The sequence below is a fragment of the Polypterus senegalus genome, chromosome 13 (assembly GCF_016835505.1).
Source record: "Polypterus senegalus isolate Bchr_013 chromosome 13, ASM1683550v1, whole genome shotgun sequence".
NCBI lineage: Eukaryota > Metazoa > Chordata > Cladistia > Polypteriformes > Polypteridae > Polypterus > Polypterus senegalus.
The window spans coordinates 52,616,172-52,639,050 of record NC_053166.1 but is presented as its reverse complement, the minus strand read 5'-3'; the positions used below and the strand labels follow the sequence as shown (position 1 = coordinate 52,639,050).

General features: G+C 39.2%; 1 protein-coding gene across 9 annotated transcripts in view; it reads left to right on the top strand.

Annotated features, from left to right (window-relative positions):
- The first annotated feature begins 2,649 nt into the window (after positions 1-2,649).
- Positions 2,650-22,879, top strand: part of sh3tc2 (SH3 domain and tetratricopeptide repeats 2) — an 80,932-nt gene continuing 60,702 nt past the window's right edge. For 3 of the 9 annotated variants that reach the window (XR_005636117.1, XM_039773948.1, XM_039773940.1), the window contains exon 1: positions 21,564-21,637. Coding sequence is in view for 2 of the 9 variants with exons in the window: in XM_039773948.1 (XP_039629882.1) it covers positions 21,589-21,637 (49 nt within the window). In the remaining 7 variants the exon portion in view is untranslated. Of the gene's footprint in view, positions 2,788-6,713; positions 6,861-7,613; positions 7,634-12,429; positions 12,452-13,454; positions 13,652-14,742; positions 14,993-21,563; positions 21,638-22,879 lie in introns of those variants that run through there. The other 6 variants (XM_039773943.1, XM_039773942.1, XM_039773946.1 and 3 more) reach the window with 6 other exon arrangements.

The following is a 22,879-nucleotide window of genomic DNA, read 5'->3' as shown; positions in this document are numbered from 1 at the left end:
GACTAGAACTGCTGATTAGTTGTGCATACTGCATTTCTGTTTGTTAGTCATTTGTACAGATATATAAGTATCACAATAGTTTAAACTGTTAATAACACTTCTCTGTTCTGTTTCTCTTCTTGGTATTTGGATGCAGCATTTGATGTCACTGCTCTACTGCTAAGTGATCCTTCTGCCTCTGAAAAGCCATCTGAGATCGTGGGGGCCTTAGAATCAATGGATGGTAAGATTCTCGCATCAGATTGGACAACCAGCACCGACTCCACTATAGAAAACACAGGAGTTGGTAGGTAATCAGTTGGCCGAAGTCATCAGCACTGTGACTTGATTTTTGACTTTCTCTTGTATGATTGTAATAATCTCTATCGTTGTCAACTGATAATCTCTATCGTTGTCAACTGGCCATAGTTCATCAGTTTTGAAATATGCTTAATTAGAAGTCTACGTGACCATCATCATCAAGTCCTTCCATGAGAACCCTAAATACAAACAGGACTGTTTCACTTATGTTAGGTAGATTGCCCAGAGGGGACTGGGCGGTCTCATGGTCTGGAATCCCTACAGATTTTTTTTTTTTCTCCAGCCGTCTGGAGTTTTTTTGTTTTTTCTGTCCACCCTGGCCATCGGACCTTACTTATTCTATGTTAATTAATGTTGACTTATTTTTATTTTTTACTGTGTCTTCTATTTTTCTATTCTCCATTTTGTAAAGCACTTTGAGCTACATTTTTTTGTATGAAAATGTGCTATATAAATAAATGTTGTTGTTGTTGTTAATTAGTTCCTATCTTATTTTTTGTGTGTTTTAACAAATCTGCATTTACATTTACCAGCTCTTTATATAGTATTTAGTATAGTCTATACTTCTATTTTAACTGAGAATTGTTCACAGAGCTCTGCATCTCCATTCAGTGAAGACTGCAATACAAAAAATAAGTTATAAGAAGACGGTCAGAAGGAGTGAACAGGAGGACTTACACTGAGTACAGCCTTGTGGAGGAGCACAGTAGGCATTATACATGATAGAGTAGGATAAGCCTTGTATAGTTAGGCCCCAATAGGCTCTAGGTTTTGTTATTTTTAGTTGAGATTACTACATTCTGTCTCTATTACCCTTTGTCCTTTTGTTTACTCTTTATTTGATAATAAATTCCTTCTATTTTTTTGCTCAAATATTTGATGAGATTAACTAAAGGTCACAGTATATAAAAACACCATTCTAGCTCTTTTCACCAGATTTGAATATTCGTAGTGCTCATGTGAATTAAGAGACACATCTGAATTCCATTCATTTTCATTTTTATTTCCAGGCAACAATATTTGTAAAAATGGACTGAGGATGGTGCCTTTCAATCAGAACTGAAATGAATGGGCAGCAGATCAAAATTTAACATCCAATCAAATTGATTCCTCATACACATCCATCTTTGTTCCTTCATAAAGTAGGATGATAACGATTCATCTGCATAAAGTTGCTACCCACATTTTGTAGAAAACACTGAAGAGAACACCCACCTCTGTCTTCACCCAGGCCTGGGCAAGTGATGCTCTGTGCTTTGATATTCAGCAATGCCTGTTGCAAGGTTTAGCTGCCACTTGGCAGATACTGATGAATGGATTTGAACCATCAAGTGAAAAACTAATTAAGCCACATAACGCCATGACATTTGGATTATTGTAATTACACGTTACACAAGTCATAGAAGCACTTTCTAAGATTAGGAGACAAAAGGTGCCCCTGTGGTGCCTTCATGCTTGGCACTGTTAGGGGAGTCAGTGATGAAATGAAGAATAGTTAATTCCACTTGTAGCTCATTGGTACAGTATATCATGTACAAGTATCTCATAAGGTCCGTTGGCTTTGAGTTAATGGATGAACCCTATCCTCTTGAATTCTCATTTGGGTGGAAACAATGGAGATTAAGCTGAACGTTTGATTGAAGTGACCAGAGATAGTGGATGATAGGCTGGGAGTTCTGCTGTTAAACTTGACTTTGTTTTGATGGAAGTGTGCAATAGTTTGCATTATATGTTATATTCTACTACTGTCAGGCTCTATCTATCTATCTATCTATCTATCTATCTATCTATCTATCTATCTATCTATCTATCTATCTATCTATTCTGGATATTTTACTGTTAAATTGGGTGTTGTCTCAGTCTCGTAACTCTCTGATGCGGAGTGCTGCTCCCACTCTGTACTTAGCTTTTTTTGAGATTTACCAGTTTTAACAGGAGTTAAATTTCAGCTATTTCAAGGTAATTCTTCAAATATATAACTGTAGGCGGTTTACCAAGATGCAGTTAAAAAAATTACTTTGGGGATGTTCATGGTTTTGTATACATTAATTAAATATGAATTAATGAACTCACAAGCCCACATTAGCCTTTGCTCTTTTACCTTTTTCTTAGTATATTCTTATCATTTTAATGGACATTGTAATGCAGCTATCAGGTCCTGTTCTCGTCTCTGGAGAAATGCTAGTAAAGTTGTACTTGGCAGAGAGGCCTGACCTCTGTGGGCCTGCCGTCAGGAGCCTGGGAGTCTGAGAGGAAGCTCAACAATTGAGGGATGTGTGGAACAATGGGAATGCACTCAGCTTCCAGTTGGGAGCCTTTCAGCCAGTGCACTGGCCCGAGACGATGCGCATGGCATTAAACAGACCTCTTCCCCTCTATAGTTTCCTTCAAGAGGCTTTAGAGCAAGCTTAAAAGAGAGTGGGAGCAGCACACACACGGGGACTCGGGCAGCTGGACAAGGAACTCAGGAAGAAGAGCGAGAGATAAGTAAGTGTCCATTTAAAAAGTTGGATCAGGCTGGGCAGTGGCTGATGTCTGCAGAGACTTGAGACATTTAGCAACTTGGTGAAAGGATGCTGGGCTTTAAAGAAATGCTGCCGGGAAATGTAATGTGTGTCTTTATTGCAATGGGCAAGTCTCCAGTCAGCACTGCATTTGTACCGGTGATGGTTGAAAGGCTGGTGAAACAAGGCTGCAGCAGCACGGGTTGAGTTTTTAGTTGTTCAGCTACAATTGTGAGGCAGGGTGGAAGGAAAGGTCAACATTTGTTTTTCAAAGCTCTTTTCCTGTTCTCCCTGTTTATCTGGAAAGCCAACTAAATGCAGAAGGATGAGAAACCAGATAAACTGATGAGAAAGAGAAAACATTCTCCATGTCAATGCATAAAGGGACTTTGACATGCGCTACATTTGTAAAACTGGTATCTTAGCAGAAAAATGGCAAGCATCTACCATAGTGAATCAAGAAATGGGGTTGATAACTGTAACATCCTGGAGCAAATCACACTTCTGTGTTATGTTTTTGAGGCAGATTCTCTGCCTATGAGCATATACATTGTTTCCATTACATAATTAATGAATCCTACTGTTCCTCTCTGAGTCTGAGTATGGGGCCTCCAATATAAGCTAGTAGCTTACTGGCATTGGAGACAATATTTTGATTAAAATTAGCCAGTGGACCCTACAACACTTCAGTTTTGTCAATGATTGCCTGTGTGATGATGATCAGAGCTACCTTATGTAACTGTAAAGGATCTAGTGTTTCCTTGTGTGTTTAGGACCCTTCAGAAACACAGCCCCCCACACAAATAATGATTGATCCCATGCGCGACTGTAAGTCAGAATATGTCACTCCCCTACCCCTGTATGTCTGAACCAAACAATTTTATGTTTTGCACAGTTAGTGTACTATAGACTTGGAACACTTTGTTCTATGGGTCACTCCCTAGGTATCACTGAGTCAGGACCCCATGTTCCCAATCAATGCAGTCAGCCCATCTGCCTGAATGTGGGAGTCATGTCATCTCACCTTCAAGCTCTTCCAGTGATTTCCTGTGCCTACTTTAAGTGTGTGCACCAATAAGACATACCACTTAAGTTTAAATTTAATGAGGTGCTAGAAGTTTCAGGTTCAAGTATTTGTAATTAACAGTCTTCTGTATTAAGTCCAAGACCAGGGGCCTCATGTATAAAAGGTGCGTACACACAGAAATGTTGCGTAGGAACATTTCCATGTTCAAATTGCGATGTATAAAACCTAAACTTGGCGTAAAGTCACGCACATTTCCACGGTACCTCATACCCTGACGTACGCAAGTTCTCCGCTCGGTTTTGCAGACTGGCGGCACTCAGCGTCAAAGCAGTGCTACTGTTCTTGTGTGGTTACCCTTTATTTCTTAGATCCACATTCCTGACGTGGCTTTATAAATACACTGAAACTAACCTCATATTGTTTATTAGTGTAATGCATCTGATTGTAATTAACTTGTAACAATATAATGGTCCAGGGAATAGCCATAGTATTCCAAATACCATAACTGCTTTAGCATTGTTACTCTCACTGCACCATCTTCTACTTCTTCTTCTTTTTCTTCTTTCAGCTGCTCCCTTTAAGGGTTGCCAAAGCGGATCATCTTTTTCCATATTACTCTCACTGCACCACTCAGAGTATTTATATCACTGTATCTGAGTGGGAATCAAAGATCTACAGAAGCTGAGAAAGAGAATTATCGGTATACAGCATCAAGCCCACGCTGCCTTAGCCACAGCAAAACGTTTCAAAGCCTTTCCTGTACGGACCTTGCAGTTCAGAAACAGTTTCATCCCAAGAACTATAAACGCACCCAATCAGTCCATCAAGTGCTCCTTGTAGAACTGTTTGTACTTATAAGTACGATTACCCCACTGTAAACTTGAACTACAGTTATAATATTGTACAACCTGCGCCACTTTATAAAGCACATATTTATATATCATGACAATATCATTTTTAAGATGAAATGCAGCAAAATATGTTGATTATATTATACAGATAAAACTTTAACTTGTATTTTATTGTTAATAATTAAACATGTGAAGACATGGTGCAGCAGAGCTAGCAAGTTCACGTATTGTTCCTGCCTCGCGCTGTATATTTACTGAGGCTGGTGCGACACTGGAAGGATAGATGGATAGAATAATTAAACATGTACTATGAAGATATTTCAATGTTCCTTAAAAGTTTTGAAGAATCGTTGTTGTAAGCTTACAGATGGCTTAACGTCTATTACAGAGCTGTGTGGTGATTGGGTATTTGGGGAAAGAAAAGCAAGGACAGGAACTGGAGGTTAGTATGTTTGAAAGAGACAGCATTTCATCAAAGGACGCGCATAGCACAGCAGCATCTTGTGTGAGATGAACAATCACTGCGCCATCGTGTTCCCATGTTTAATAACATGCTTTCATTCCAATCATCATGAAAATCCATCCATCCATCTTCCAACCCGCTGAATCCAAACACAGGGGTCTGCTGGAGCCAATCCCGGGCAGGGCACCAACCCACCACAGGACACACACACACCAAGCACACATTAGGGACAATTTAGAATCTCGAATCCACCTAACCTGCATGTCTTTGGACTGTGGGAGGAAACCCACGCAGATACGGGGAGAACATGCAAACTCTACGCAGGGAGGACCTGGGAAGTGAACCCAGGTCTCCTAACTGCGAGGCAGCAGCGCTACCACTGCGCCACCCCATCATGAAAATGATATCACATATACATCTCAGTATTTTAATTATTCAGAGAGCTGTTATATTACGAATGTAATGGATTCTGTTTCCTGTCAGAGAAAGAGAAAGAACGGAAACACGTAGTGATTCACACACATAGAGCACATAGAAGATAAAATACAAAACAAAGCATTTAACATGCCTGAGAAACTAGTAAATTAAATGATTTTCAGATGAAGTTTATGATGTTCTACTTTAATGACAAAATAAACTACATAGTTAAAGTGGAAATTTCGAGATTAAAGTTGACATTTTGTGCTTTTTCCCCACTGTGTGCCTTTTTTTTCTCTGTACCCTACTAAGCTTTGATATGACACTTAGACGGTGGGCTACAACTCGCTTTTTCACAGCGACTTTGATATGTGACTTCTTTTTTATTTTGGCATTGTGTGACTTTGTGAACTTGAGCTTTCAAGTTTCTCCAACACGCTATGTCACTCGATCAACTTTCTTTTGTTGTTTATACCACTGTTTAAATCAACAAATAGTATGTTTTTCCTTTGCCTCCACTTGGTATTCGCTGAAATGATATTTCCCCCTGTGCTTTTCCCATTGTCTTTTTACAGAATGCTGAGCTTAAGGGCTATTTATATTGATTTGCATATTCAAAGAGGCGTAATTCTGGGAGGAACTGGGGCGGGACAGCAGGCGCATGCACCATCGTTATTTTTCACGCTGACCGGGATTTATGTAGCGGAAGAACGTGGAAGTTGGAGTACGCACAGATTCCTGCATCTGGATTTTCTGTGCGTAAGCATATTTCGGCTTTTGTGCTTACATCACAATATAGTGCGAGTTCTACGCATGCCGTTATGCATGAGGCCCCAGGTGACAACATCTAATGTGTAGGTGCACTTTGCCACCATTGACCCCCCGTGTATCTGTGAGTCAGGTCAGTTATGCTTCAGAGGACAGTGTGTGTCACAGCAGTACAGGACTGCTCAATTTTTGAATAAAGGGACAAAATCTCCCATATCCTTGTTTTTTTCAAGTAATTAGTGCGTCCCTGTAGCATGAATGCTGTAGGCTCCCTCATGTAGTCCCAGCCTGGCCATTGATCATTTCCAAGCCAGACCCCCTCCCAACACCTCTCGACAGATCAGTGCCAGTTCTCTCTACCCAGAAGCTTTTCCTTCCTGTGGAGTCTGCCCCTGTCAGTCCTCGGAGTCATTGGACTAGAGAGTCTCATGCAGAATGTTTCTCCGGGTTCATTTTGAAGTTTATGTTTAACCAGCAACAGAAAAAGGAGATTTGGGAATGCCACAGTATTTGAAGACATGAAGGCACAGGTAAAAAAAAAACAATGCTTTTCTATAATGTGAAAATGAAATTAAAATTCTGTAAAAGAATTCATATCTGATCATGCAAAGAAAGGGACAAAGGTCAGCTTAAAGCACCACAGGACTTGCCATGTGCGTGTGTCTTATAATGCCTTAGAAAATGGAAATGTTTGACATTAAGTGTAGACTGTCAGATGAAAAATAACTGAGGCAGGAGGGGGCAGAGTTATATTAGAGCAAGACTGAAGTGCTGAATGTGAGACAGATGGTTCTTAAAAAGATCACAGAGCCACTTGTACTCAGCATGAGAATTCAGAAGAAACTCAGAGGGCAAAAGTGAAGGAGACTCCTCTAGAAAGCAAAGGGACTGCCAGCACAGGGAGGCAGGGCGTACCACAAGTAATCTGTTTGGTATAAACAGTGCTTTTTATCTTGTCCGGTACAAATCACTATGTGTCAATCTATTACCTTCCCATCCTGTGCATTTAAAAGGAAATGTTCCCAGGAAATGGCTTCCATAGAGAACTGGGAGTGTTGCCCATAGGCCCATGAGCTAAGTGAGCTATTTATATTGTGTCATAAAAGCCTGAAGTAAGCAGGAACATACCAGTGTTGCCACCGAGCCGCTGTGGATTGTGTGCCTGCTGGAAAATTCTTCACATCAGACTGGGCAAATCTATTTTAATAATGGGATTCAATCCCATGGACTGTGTGGCTCAGCACTAATTTGCACTAGGGAAGAATGGAAGCTTGCGCTGTGGCTGACCTACTTGTAACATAAAGTGAGTGGACTACAACAACGAGACATTGAAGGCTTACTCACACTTCACTAGTGCAATGACTTAAAGTAGAATACCTTGCTCTTTTAAAATTTGTGCATCAACTAATTTGCTAAGCATCAGTATAAGGCTGTGGAGTGAATAGATCCATCAATCCATTCACTGGTTTATCCGTCCATCCATCCACTGATCCATCCATAAGTTTAGGGCTGTGGATTATGCAAACATTATAATAAGGCTAGCATCATTTCATATTATGCAAAGGACAAATAGTGACTTTGACATCTTGGCTTGAGAAACTAACAATAACTTTATTGTTAGTTCAGTTTGTATGTGTCAGTTACAGTGTATCAAATTAAAAACATTTTATTGTTATTGCAGCTGATGCTAAAAGAAAACAGTAACAGGATAAGACTTATTGTTATTTTAGTTTTGGTGTATAATCCATTTGTGAATTTTCTTACCTGCTTTTCCAGTTGGAGGTTCTTATGTTGCATTAATTACAAAAAAGTGTATTGCTGCTATAATCTGTGAATCTACCTTAGTGGTCACTTGAGATTGTACTTGGAATTCATTCATCTATCCATTCTTTATTCTATTTTCAAAGTGTTCATAAAATATACATAATAAAACAGGACTGAATTGCTGTTGTGGTTGCTGTATTTAATGCAATGACAAAAAGAAGAGTATTGTTATTCCGATTTGTGAATACGCAACATCTAAAAAACATTATTTTGTCATTCCAGATAATATACCTAACACAATAACTGTATTGTCAATTTACAATGTGTACCTCAGACTACATTGTTATAATATAACAATAAATTATCAATCTTGTGTAGCGCAGGTCAGGGTCACTGTGGGCTAGAACTGATCCCATCAGCACTGCATGTAAGGCAAGAAGCAGCCCTGACTGGACTGCCAGTCAATTTCAGGGCCCACTCATGCATGCCACCACAATGAAATGGACCGCATTAGAATTGTCAATTGAAGTAAACTGCATATTTTTGGGATGTGAAAATAAAATCTTCTGTAATAACAACAGCTGAACCAGAAGAAAATCTATGAAGAAATGGGGTGATCGTGGGTCCTTGTCACACCCAACGCAAATCTTAGCATCTTTAACTCTGCTGCCTCCAGCTCTTTCTCCTGCTTTCTAGTCAGTTCCACCATCTCCAACCCATATAACATTGCTGGTCTCCCTACCGTCCTGTAGACCTTCCCTTTCACTCTTGCTGATATCCGTCTGTCTCAAATTACTCCTGACACTCTTTTCCACCCATTCCACCCTGCCTGCACTCTCTTCTTCACCTCTCTTCCACAATCCCCATTACTCTGTACTGTTGATCCCAAGTATTTAAACTCATCCACCTTTGCCAGCTGTACTCCCTGCATCCTCACCATTCCTCTGACCTCCCACTCATTTACACACATGTATTCTGTCTTGATTCTACTGATCTCCATTCCTCTCCTCTCTAGAGCATATCTCCACTTCTCCAGGGTCTCCTCAACCTGCTCCCTACTATCGCTACAGATCACAATGTCATCAGAAAACATCACGGGAACTCCTGTCTAATCTCGTCTGTCAACCTGTCTATCACCATTGTAAATAAGAAAGGGCTCAGAACTGATCCTTGATGTAATCCCTCCTCCACGTTGAATGCATCTGTCACTCCTACAGCAGACCTCACCATTGTCACACTTCCCTCGTACATATCCTGTACAACTCTTACGTACTTCCTTAGCACTCCCAACTTCCTCATACAATACCACAGCTCCTCTCAAGGCACCCTGTCATATACTTTCTCCAGGTCCACAAAGATGCAATGCAACTCCTTCTGGCCTTTTCTAAACTTCTCCATCGACATATCCAGAGCAAACATTGCATCTGTGGTGCTCTTTCTTGGCATGAAACCATACTGCTGCTCACCAATCATCACCTCACTTCTTAACCTAGCTTCCACTACTCTTTCCCATAACTTCATGCTGTGGCTCATCAATTTTATTCCCCTGTAGTTACTGCAGTCCTGCACTTCCCCCTTATTCTTAAATATTACACTTCTTCATTCCTCAGGCATCCTCTCACTTTCCAAGATTCCAATAAACAATCTGGTTAAAAACTCCACTGCCATCTCTCCTCAACACCTCCATGCTTCCACAGGTATGTCATCTGGACCAACGGCCTTTCCATTTTTCATCCTCTTCATAGCTGTCCTTACTTCCTTCTTGCTAATCCATTGCACTTCCTGATTCATTATCTCTACATCATCCAACCTCTTCTCTCTCTTGTTCTCTTCATTCACCAGCCTCTTAAACTATTCTTTCCATCTGCTCAACACACTCTCCTCGCTTGTGAGTACTTTCCATCTTTATCCTTTATCACCATACCCTGCTGCACATCTTTCCCAGCATCTGTGATATTCAAAACGTGTCCAACAAATTAGATGTGCAGGTTACCTCAGACATATAATTGAGGTTCCGTTCCATCTCATGGCTGGGAGTGGCATGGTTGGAGACTGTGGCTGACAGGGAAAGAACCACAGCGACAACTGTTTACAATGAAGCACATTGTGCAGGCTGACTGATTGTTTTCATCATAAATTCAAGTCATACTCCCCAAACATAATAGACAGTCATACACGCTGCTAAGGTATGACAGATATGGCTACACCCTGGCCAGAGAGACGTGTGGTTCACATGAACCATCTTTCTTCAAAAACTGGAAGTCCAAGTGTTTTATAGTCTAATATAGTAAGCAAAACAAGAGCATATTCCATCCATTTTCCAACCTGCTGAATCCAAACACTGGGTCACAGGGGTCTGCTAGAGCCAATCCGAGGGCACTAGCCAATCCTGGGCAGGGTGCCAACCCACCACACACTAGAGCCAATTTAGAACTGCCAATCCACCTAACCTGCATGTCATTGGACTGTGGGAGGAAAACCACGCAGACGCGGGGAGAACATGCAAACTCCACACAAGGAGGACCTGGGAAGTGAACCCAGGTCTCCTAACTGCGAGACAGCAAGGCTACCACTACACCACCGTGCCGCCCCAAGAGCATATTACTATTGTAAAATTGGTATCTAACACTAAGAGGATCTTATTGAAATTAGATTATACTGCCTTTGCAGTAAGCAAATCTAATTAAGTCAGTAAAAAAAAGAGTTTTCGGTATTCCAATTTTAGTTACCAACATAAAATGACACCTTGTTTTTGCGTTGCTTTGTGTATCACACTCACAGTGGTGAAGTGGTTCCACTTCACAGCTTTGATTCTCGATTCAGTTTTCCTTTGTATTTTTGGGTCTTCACTGAGTGAGGTTTAGGTTGACCAGTCCTCAGTCTGTCTTGTGTCAGTGAGTTAGTGTTTGTGTATAATACTGTGTCATAAATGGAGTGCCATCTGCTCCATGGTTGGCTACTGAGTAACTCCAGTGTAGGCTTTGATTCTCCACACACAAAGAGATGGTGGGATGTGTCTAATGCAGTGACTTAAAATAAATATAAAAGAAGGAGGTTTTATTTTTGTCCTAGTTGGTGTGCTGCAGCAAATGCAGTTCATAAAGAGATCCGAAGAAGACTACATTGTCAATAGTTTATAAGTGTACCACAGTGACTTGGACAATGAAGGCTTTCTTGTCAATCGTTTTATCAACAAATGTAATGACTTAAAAAAGCCATATAATATTTCCACATTATTCGTGGAATGCAATGGTTTTGATTTCTTTGTGCAATACTATGAGTATCATCTCCAGACAGAGGAGCAGCTTCAGCGACAGACTGTTGTCACTGTCCTGCTCCACTGACAGACTGAGGAGATCGTTCCTTCCCCACACTATGCGACTCTTCAAATTCACCCCGGGGGGTAAACATTTACATTAAACAAAGTTATTGTCTGCTTTACCTGCATTTTTATCACTCTTTAATTTAATATTGTTTTTTATCAATATGCCGCTGCTGGAGTAATAGAATTTCCCCTTGGGATTAATAAAGTATCTATCTATCTATCTATCTATCTATCTATCTATCTATCTATCTATCTATCTATCTATCTATCTATCTATCTATCTATCTATCTATCTATCTATCTGAATACAAATGGTGGAAGACTTTACTGCTTTCCAGGTTCAATTATTAATGCAATTACTAAAGAACTGTAGGCCTTCCTATTGTTTATGTATAAAGTGTAAATATGAGGGCAAATCAAAAACTAAAGGCAATTAGGATATTATTTAGTAACCTCAACAGACAGAAGCTGATGCAATCCAACATGCTCGCAATGGCATATGGGTAGTATGAATGCGCACAGTGCAGTGCTCTGTCATTAGGCTAGTTGAAGTCAAGGTCAAATGAACATGGATGCTCAGCTGTGGGATTAGACCATTGTTGAACAACACACAGTAGTGAGATTTCTTTAGGCTGAGGGAGAGAAACCTGAAAGTGAAGCCTGGATTTTGCAACAAAAGAGGAAAAAGAATAGTGTCAAGAACATGTTGCTCCATGAAGATAACCCCACAAAATGATGTAAATATGCAACAGCTGCAGTTTGAATGTCTTCCACATCCCCCTTACAGCTCTGATCTAGCACCATGCGACTATCACATCTTCGGTCCACATGATAAGACTCTGTGCAGTCGTACGTTCATTACTGTTGATAAGATTAAGGAAGTGGTGCATACTAGGACTTGGGAACAGCTGAAAAGTTTCTTCTCTCAAGGAATGAAGAATTTAGTGGAATGGTACAAGAAGTGCATCGTCCTGCAGGGAGACAATGGGGAGGAGTGATGTAACTGTTTTGTTCATCTACTCACATTTACTGGTAAGCTGCCTTTACTTTTTGATTCTCCATTGTATACAGACATTGCTATTTGCTTCTGCTTTCCAGTATTAGTGCGATAAAGAAAGGAATCTCTGAAGCGTATGTGCCTTTGAGATCAGCCCACATTGTCAAGGATGCACACCAGTTTCTAGCAGGGTCCTAATAGGAGAAACAAGGGAAAAAAGCTGGGCTTTGCAGACGGTTCACTTTGACTAAACCAGGAATTCAGGGACTTGCCAACTTATCTCATTACTTTAAAAGAATGTGCAGAATCATGTCAGTACCAGCGAATGCTCCATGATGCTGTTGGTTCTGTATCAGAAAAGTTGACTAACAGAGAGCAGAACCTTGGCTCTGGGCAGGACTGATTCAGCATCTTTTGTGATGTCTGTATTATTTAGAGAAGCACTGATGATTGAGGATTCTGGAGAGAGTCACTTTCGAGCACTCTTGTGCTTCTGTTGGGAAAGGAGGACATTGTATATGGTTTGCAGGATCTGTGTGAGCTTCCTGTATTTGGTTAAGTATCACCTGTAATGCTTCACATAGTCACAGTGAGTTTTCCCAAGATGGAGTGAATGTGTGATACAATAGAGCTTTGTTTCTGTTACAATAAATAACTCAGCCACGAGAAAACTGAGGACATCAGCTTGTATCCAATAACGTCTCTCTGCGCCCGTTTATATTCAGTGCCTTTTGCAACTGCAAGAGAAAAGCAGATAGCATTTTTGATAAAAAATGGCCTGAGTCCCAGAGTGTTGGACTGAAATATGAGAAAAAAGGAAGTGAAGATCAGGGAGTCCCCTTAAACCCCTGTGCTTGTTGCCATTGGCCTCTTTTCAAATCCTCTTGCTGCTTTCATTTTTGCTATCTTAGCAGATTCATTACCACAGGCTCTCTCTTACGTTATATGCACCCATTGACTGTAAGGTCCTTCCTTCATTTCTGGCATTTTTCTGTGTTAAGATTTTATTTCACAACCTGCTAAGTGCTTTTCATTGTCAAGAAACCAGTCCAGGGAACAGATAAGACTAAAGACATTCCTTCAGTGTGTCTGGAGAGATTGGCTCACATTTACTGGCAAGCCAGCCAGAGCCAATATGCCCTTCTGTCTAGTGCTTCAAGGGCCAAATGAAAAAGTTGGTAGGCTAGGAGCCGACTGTCCCCTGTGAATAAAACCAGCAAGACACACAGAAGGAGGTGAGTGATGAAAACTTTTAAGATGATTAAGTCTCTTTATTATTCTAATTTGCTCTGACACTTTAACAACTCTGTGTTAGATATGAGTTCACCAGTGATTGCTACAGATAATGAAACCGGTATGCCTGCTATACAGCCTGAATAGAATGTAGCCTCCATTCTTGATTTTTGTAAACAAAATGCGGAAATTGAATGTAAGCGCTACATGTGTTCTTTCCTGTCTTTGTCATTTTCTCCAGATTCTTTGTTTGCTCTTGAATCCCAATGACATACATGTTTAATTCCTTTTGGCATTTCCGAAATAGCCTGGTAGGATTATATGTGCATGTGATTATGTGCTCTAGGATGAAGTGATGGCAAGTTTCTGGTGAGTGTGACAGGTTATTCCAGTAACCTTCCAGAAGGCTGAAGGATAGGATTAAAAATCAACAGAAGTAGTAAGAGTCCAGCTTGAGGGATATGTGAGGTATAGGCCTCAGATGTTACAGCTAAGGAAATTGGAGTTAAAGAATATTTTTGTAGAAAATCAAACATAAAAAGTGTACTGGAGAAGTATAAGTGGCTGAAGGTGCAGCTAAGAAATATGGCAGATGAAGGATTCTCCTGCAGAAGAATGGGAATTAACAGGTTTATCTGAACAAAAAGAACATCACAAAGTGAAGCTGAGTAGTAGGATCAGCCTGTGGAATATGGAATTTCAAAGGAATGTGAGCATAAGTGAGAAATATAGAAGATGAAGAATCCACTTGTGAAATACGGAGGTAAAATCTGCAGCTGAGGAATATGGATGTTAGAAGAGTTTTGAGACCTCAAGGGTCCAGCTGAAGAATTTAAGTCAGAAGGCAAGCATAATAACTAAAAAATGTTATAAAACATAATATTCTCAGACCTGAAAGAATACACCATAAAACTTGAGAATCCAGATGAGATGCAGAAGATCTTCCAGAGACAGCTGTTATGTATACAGGTACAGCTTCCCTGTAAATGGGACAAGTTTGCAGTGTGCCCTCCTTGTAACCTCCTGGATTTGGAACCTTGGCTTGTACTGTCTGTGGAGTAGAAAGGTGCACAGTTTGACTTGTTGATCTAAAGTAATATTCTTCATGCCTTCGAAGTTACCCTCTTTCTGCTTCACCACTGTACTGCTTTTGTTAAAGGTTCTCTGTGTATCTCTATAAAAGTGGTCAGCAAGAAAAACCAGAAGAAAGAAATGGAGAACCATTAGAGAGAATTGTAATAGCTAGTTGTTAGACAGCAGCAACTTCATTTTCAGAATCTAAGCAAGCAGAGGTTCTGACCTCTGAAAGTTCAGGAAACAGATGATTGTGCCTAAGAATTGAGGTAAGTGTTTAAAACTGATTGTGTAAGACCATGGGGTGTTTATCAATGCAGTCACATTAGCTTTGTTCTAACTTACTTCCTCATTAACATTATTTGGTTTCTTTTTGAAGTAATAAAGAAATCAGCAGTGGATAAATTGATTGATAGACATTTCATTAATCAGTGACTAATTAATTAATAAAAAAATAAACATACATAAACAGATTATATGATTAATAAAAAATCATTGTGGTTGTGGTTGATGCCCTGGTTTCAATCAAACTTAGACAGGACCATTGCAGGGCACACAGACACACACACCCATGCCCACTCATACAGGCAGTGCTTTTCATTTTGTTTTGAGGAAACACAGTGCCTTACAAAGAATCTATATAACTTATACAATAAAATAATTACATATCATATAGTGATTTATGATTGTGGTAAAGCTTTTTTCATGTGAGCCAGTTATGTGAGGCAAACTGTATGTGTTGATGTAATTATTCAAGTGCTTGAAAATTTAGCATTTGTCATTTGAATGATGTAACATGTGTGTTATGCTATTAAATATGATGAATCAATGTCTATTGTAACACAAAGGAATGTATTAAAAGGGAATAAAGTGTGTCTGAACTCTGTGGGTGGCTTTTCAGATTAAAAACTGTGCTTTTGGTGACCCCTAGTGGAAATAAAGTCAAAGGCTGTAATTGAATGTTAATCAACTTTTAAACTCCAGGCATGCATTAGACTGTGTGAGTGTCCTATGATATCCTTATGAATTTTGCATAAGGTGTGTCAATGAGTGGAATTCTAACTTCACTGGTATGTGTCACTGGTGCGATGGCTTTTGTTTGAAATTGTGCCTTTGGTGACTTTAAGGCAGCGTTTCTCTATTCTGAACCCTGCAGCCTTTTGTGTTGACCAATTTTGAAGTCAAATGGACAAGCCAGAATTTAATTGATGGTTACATTACTGCATATTTTAAAGCAGTATACTGTAAGTCACTTATGTGTGTGTGCTTTGCACAATGGAATAATTAGTTTTTCATTTATCATTTAATCCCCATCTTTCCATTTATTGAAACTTCTTAATTTAGACTTAAAACAACGGTTGCTGCTGCTCTATTCATTATTTTCTTTCCTGAATTCTTTTGTCAGGCTATGCTGGATCAGTGGTCTTTATACACTTAGCAATAACCCTTATGTTCATTTCTTTGGGATGTGAGAGGAAAACCCGAGTTCTCACAGAAGAGTTCACACAGAGATAGGGAGAAAATCAAAGTTCAAATGAAAAGAAAATAGCAATCTATAGTCCACAGCATTATTATGAATTATTATTTATTTATTCTAAACAGAAAGTGATACCTATCTTAGAAAGGTTTTGGATAACTGTGGATGGGCCAACACACATCCTTTATTGGTCTCTACAAATGTGGCTAAATACTTTTTAGTGTCAATTTTAATGTCTTTGGCAGGATAATGTTTTATGTGTCACGCGCTGATTCCTGCCTTACTTGACAGACTGGATTAGGTTTGTTTTATAACCAATGCATAAATGGGTAAATGTATCTGTGAACTTGTCTGTAATACGTTTTTGACCAACGGCTGTTTTTGCCCATGTAGAGTACCCTCCCTTCTGGCACCTGTGATCCCATCTCTGCCACATCTGAACCATGGGTTGAGGCTCTGGTTCATCGCCTTTTAAATTCAGCTTTCAACTTAGAAGCCTCATGCTAGTCTCCTTGATTTTCTTGAACATGCAGCCATTTTAATATCCTATTATGAGACAGCAGGTTATTTATGTTTTGCTCCTCTTTTTATTGATATTCTATTTATACTCCTTTCCACTGCTGTCTTGTGTACCTGTTGTCTGGGATGCCATCACAGTTGCTGTGTGTGTGGTTACATGATTTGCGACTGTTGTGCTAATTCATCATGATTGTTAAAAAGGTCACCTTTTATCCGAGTTGTGGATAAACCCTGTCGTTGTGTGTAGTCTTGCTTTTTCCCTAGTAACAAACCTTGTGATTTTTGCCTCACATCTCAGCTTTGATTACCTGTGCTCACAAATGTTTTTGACTTTTTCACCACGCAGCTATATATACCTGTAAAGCCAAATGATCTTTCCCAACTGCTAAATTTAGAGGCATGTCTGTCAGAAATTAAAAATGGATATGAGTATGAGCTTTCTGCTCTTAAATGCTGGTAAAACAGAATTATTGCTTGTTAGACCATCCAAATATGGACATTTGTATGAGAGCTTGATTCTTAGTATTAATGGCTGTTCTATCTGTGAAAGTTCAACCATTAAAAATCTTGGAGTCATTTTCAATAGTCGTCTTACACTTTAGTCTCAAATCAAGGCTATTACCAAGACAGCATTTTTTCATCTTAGTAATATTACAAGAATCTGACCTCTTCTCTGCGGTGGGCTGGTGCCCTGCCCTGGGTTTGTTTCCTGCCTTGCACCCTGTGTTGGCTGGGATTGGCTCCAGCAGACCCCCGTGACCCTGTACAGTAGTTAGGATATATAATGGGTTGGATAATGGATGGATGGATGAATCTCTTCTACCTCTGCGTGATGCTGAAACATTAACATATGAATTTGTTTTTTCTAGACTTGATTATTGTAATGCACATTTCTCTGGTCTTCCTAGTTGTGCTACTCGAGGTCTTCAGCTTGTTTGAAATTCTACAGTTAGAATCTTGATAAAAGCAAAACATATTGAACATATAAAGTTCCTTCTAGCTTCTTCTCACTGGTTACCAGTACAAGCAAGAGCTGATTTTACAGTTTTTCTTTCAACATATAAGGCATTGTCGAGCAAACGGTGCGCCGTGGAATTTTCTAGGGGCGCCGCGAAAACTTTTGTAAAATATTTTAAATTGCTAGTGTTTTTGAACTTTTGGTTGATTAAAAAGATGATGTTTAAAAAAAAATATTTTATGTTGGAAAAACAGATAACGGAAATTAAGTCTAAGAAACGCGAGAGACTTCAAATGATCGACAAGGAAATGCGCGTCTGTCTTTCGAAAATTGATCCTCGCATCAATCTCATATGTGCTGAAAAACAATCTCAACGTTCACATTAATTAAATTTAAGATTCATCTTTTGATTCCTTTATTAATAAAATGTCTTTCAAACTTGTAAAATTAACAGTTTTTATTGGCGATTGTCGTCACGACTTTATTTATGGGCAGTCCCTCAGGTGCGCCACTAAAGAAAATTTTTGGACTTAGTGCGCCGCAACTCGAAAAAGGTTGCCTTTCACTGATATAAGGCCTTGCATGGAGTTGCACCTCCTTACTTAGCTGAGCTAATTATGCCATACACTCCAGTATGTATACTCTAATGCTGGTATTTTGGTCTTTACCTCAGTTATATAAAAATCAGTTGGTCAAAGAGCATTTGCCTACTTGTGCCCCTTATCTTTGGAATGGCATGCCATTATGTGTAAGGAAAAGCACACTCAATCAATGCTTTTAAATCAAGACTAAAAACTAACCTTTCATTATAATGTGCCTTAGAATTCAGTCAGGTCTATCATTCTTGAAATATCCCTCCTTATACTTGTATTGTTCCTTTGTTGATATACCTCAACTTTTAATGTTTTAATGTCATTTCATTTCAATTTTACTAGATATTATTCCTTCAACATTGATATTACTTTATTTTAATTTCTGTTTTTATTTTCTTATTTTATATCTGGTCCTATTTATGTCCATGCTGCGTGGTGATTTTGCACTTAAAGTGAAGTTGATTGATTGATTTATTGTCTTATCTTCAGATCAGTCTCATAAAAACTAAGACTGCCAGTTAAAAGTAGAATATATTCCTGTCCCTAATAAAAGTGAGGAGCACCACTTATCTTTTACTAATGTTCTAAAAAAGAATGAATGATTGTGATAATAAATGCTTTGTGAAGCACTTTTTAATAAATCAGTCTAATAAAACTGACTTTTTTTTAAACATCACCATAACCTTTTAGGAAATGTGAAGGAAAGTCTTTTTAGTGATGCTGGCGACCTCCAGTGACTACGCTAAGGAAGTACGGAAAGATTTCAAACTAGCTTATATTAAATTAATTTACTTAAATGATAATATTTATCCAAAGTGACTTCATAATCTAAGTGCTGCATCACAGATATGGTAAAAAGGGAAGAACCATGAAAGCAGGCCAGGGCCTTCACTGGCCAGCCCAGAAGAGACACTCCAATTCAGCTAGTCCTCTAACTACTGCCATCTGGTTTTGTCCTACACAGGTCCAAAAAAAGAAGCTGACTTTAAAAGTTCAAACTACAAGAATCTTCCCAAAAATATATCCAAATACTCTACAAGAGGGAAGTTGATTGTAATTTTCTGACTTGTAGACATAAAAGGCATCAAAAAATCTTTATTAATGAATTATATATTAACTAAAATAAAAAAGAGAGAAAATGGAACAAAAAGGCACAAACAGGACAAAAAAGAGGAGAGAGAGATTAGGAGCAGGCGCTGATACAGCACATGACAAATCAACTCAGGATACCCAGATTAGGACAGCCATGCAATAGGTGACACCTCAGCTCCACACTAGTTCAGATGGAGTGGAACAGTGGGAGGTTTTGTATGGTGGCTGTAGTGCCAATTCTGCCACCAACCCCCAGATATTTCCCTGCAGGTTGGAGAGCCTACCTGCAGGGTTGGATGCAGATTAACGTCATACCGAGGACGAAGAAATTGCAGGTTAAGGTGGGTCAGCGGAGTAGAGTCATTTCGGGCATTTACAGGATTTGAACCGGCAACCTTCCGATTACCTGTGCAGATCCCTTTCTCAGAGCCACCACTCCGCTCTACAACAAAATAGGATTTACCCACAAAGCAATCACAAGTGAACAAGTCGAACTGAAAATCCAAAAAATGAGAAAGAAAATCCACAAAGCAGTAGTCAAACAAAGACAACATAATATTGACAGACATCTAATACAAACTTGGTGCTTATTGAATATAAAGCCAGAAGGAAGACCCGGCAACAGTGATGGCAGGGTGGCCCTGCCTCCTTGGGCTCCACCCAGAAAATACAGAAACTTACAGCACATTTAAAGAGACAGAGTACAACTAACATATAATAAACACATAAAAAAGAAATAACACAAAACATGAAAAATAATTATTTTAAGTGAACAAAAATATCCATGACACAGAAAATGAATACAAGTCAGGGGAAAAAAACCCTGGCTGTAACACAACACCAAAGATTATCATGCATTATCTAGTATGCCAAAGTGCATAATACAACTGTTTTGTAAATTTCTGTAATTTAGAGCTTATTGTGACCTTCCCAGGGTCACCAAGCAAGTCACTTCTGGGAATTTAGTCTGTGACGTTTTATAGCTAACATTCTCTCAATGGTTTTTAAAGATGCAATAAAGATTAATTATTACCATGCATTACTAATTATTACTGTATTTATGAAAGCTGTGCTGGGAGTTTATTTGGCTCGCAGGAGGTCTCATGGTTTGCTGGAAGGTGCAGGTATGGAGTCTGTAAGACAGAATCCTTCACTCTTAGTACCCTTCGAAGGAGCCGTGCCGACTGCAGTTTAGAGCAATGGGGAACTATATCTCTGCCACTACAGCATTACTAGACTAAATTAAACTCGGCAGAAAGAATAAATGTGAAACTTTGTGCATTACACTCTCATGCTTGAACTCCTAGTATAATGTGATGTTTGAAAAGGAAGTATCTGAGCAGGTGAACAGTCAGACAGTGACATGTGAGCGTTAAAGAGAGAGACACAGTGGCAGAGACCTCCTTAAGACCCCGAGAGAACCTGGATAGAGTGCCAGTTAGGGAACTCCACAGATTTTTGTTTATTATTTTTTTGATTCATACTCTGTCTCCATGCTGCCATAGCCAGAGAAGACACGCTTTCCTGTGTCCATGGATGTATATGTGATTTTGAATAGTTGTTTTTATATGTTTTTCCTAACTTTATTGCTTCTTTAGAAACAATAAGACCTCAGTCCAGCTGCAGAGGCAGTCTCTGAGGAATGGTCTTGGTGGAAGGACATTTGATCTGAGCCAGCCCAAGCACATGTGGTAATCCAATTCATCCACTTTTTAGTGCTGCACTTCTTTAAGTGAAAGTGGGCCTTTGTTTATTGGGCTGTCAGATGGTGGTAAAAGAAAACAAAGTGATTTTAGGGTAACACATTACAAAAGTTATCAGAGGATCAGTAGGATTGATGGAGATGTACTCTGGCAGATTGACCATCGGGACTCTCCTTTTCTAGAGGACGAGTAGACTATCAAGTAAGAGCAATGTAGACTCTTCTTCATTTGAACAAAAACAGCTGACTGTCTTTGTTTTGTCAGGTTGAAGAGGCAAGTTTTTCTACTTATGCCCAGGCCAGTAATACTGCCTCTCTTACACACAGTTGCTCTCTCTCTCTCTCTCTCTTTTACTGCTTTGAAAAGACAAAACAAAACAAAAAAGTGCAAATATGTCAGGCATGCAAGTAATGATTGTCACAACAGACCGTGTGTTTAGAGCGTCCTACACTGGGAGACTGCTGGCATTCTGTGGCGCCGCTTGGAACAGAGCAGATATTCAGGGTCTGTGGTACACTGGCACATGGCTTTCTGCTGTGCCCTCCCGCTACTACGGAGCATCTGGCTTGCAGGTTGGTTGGCTGAACAGATTAGCAAGATAGACAGACAAAGTTGAAGAAGAAAGATCAGACCAAAGCATTTTTGTACTGATGCCTGGGACGGGCAGATGGTAGGGGGAATTGTGTATTGAGCCTTTGGGGTTAAGCTCTTTAGGTCTGGAGTTCAAACATATATTGGCTTAAGAGATACAACGCTGTAGCTCTGCTTCATGCCAGTAGATGTGAAGTTAAACTTATGTTAGATGAATTTGGATGTTTTGTTTCATTGTACTTGTCTGAATGAGGAAACATAATATATTAAATCACTGCTGATGTTTAAATAGTCAAACATTTATTCCTCATGCAAAAGTTAAACTTGAAGTATTATTTTTATTGTTTTCTTATAAGACCTACACCAGTAAAAGCAGATATTAGAAATTAGTGCATTATCATCATTATTGTTTTATTATTATCAGTGGACTGGCATCTCGTTCAAGGCTGAGTACTGGTTTGGTCCTTAGGCAAAAATGTGCACAGAACATTCATTAACGATGAAGATTGTGATTATTACAGCAGTAACACATTGCCTTCCATTTCAACTCCTTTTGTCTGCAGAAAAAAAAAAGTTGTTATATATTGTATATTATTATTATTATTATTATTATTATTATTATTATTATTATTACTGTTGCATATAGACTGGTATTTTATCCAGGGACTGACTCCTGATCAGAGATTTTGCTTGATGTGAACCTATGCAAGTTCAAGAAAAATAAAGTATTTATAATTGTTAACTTTAAAAAACACAACAATAATAATATTAATATTATTAATAATAATAATAAAGAGCGTCCGGGGGCTGTATGCTGCCTTATGTGTGGACATCCAGGACAGGTGCTTGCTCTTAGTGACAATGTAAAAATAAAAAGAGTTTTAAAGAAATGATTGTATTATTATTACAACATCATGGACTAGAGCCCTTGGTCCTTAGAGGTTGGTTTTGACTTTGTGCCCAGGGTTAATGGTTAGGCACCGGCCCCTGAGCCATGCAAGTGGGTTAGAAAATAAACAAATGGATGGATTGATAAAACATTCTCAACTCCACTTACTATAATCCAGTTCAGGGTCATGGGAACATAGAACATATCGAGGCAGCATTACATTTGAGGCTTGATCTAGCTAGAACCCACTTGTACATGCACACACAAACACACACAGACACACACACACACACACACACACACTTGGCTAATTTAGAATCACCAGGTAGTATAA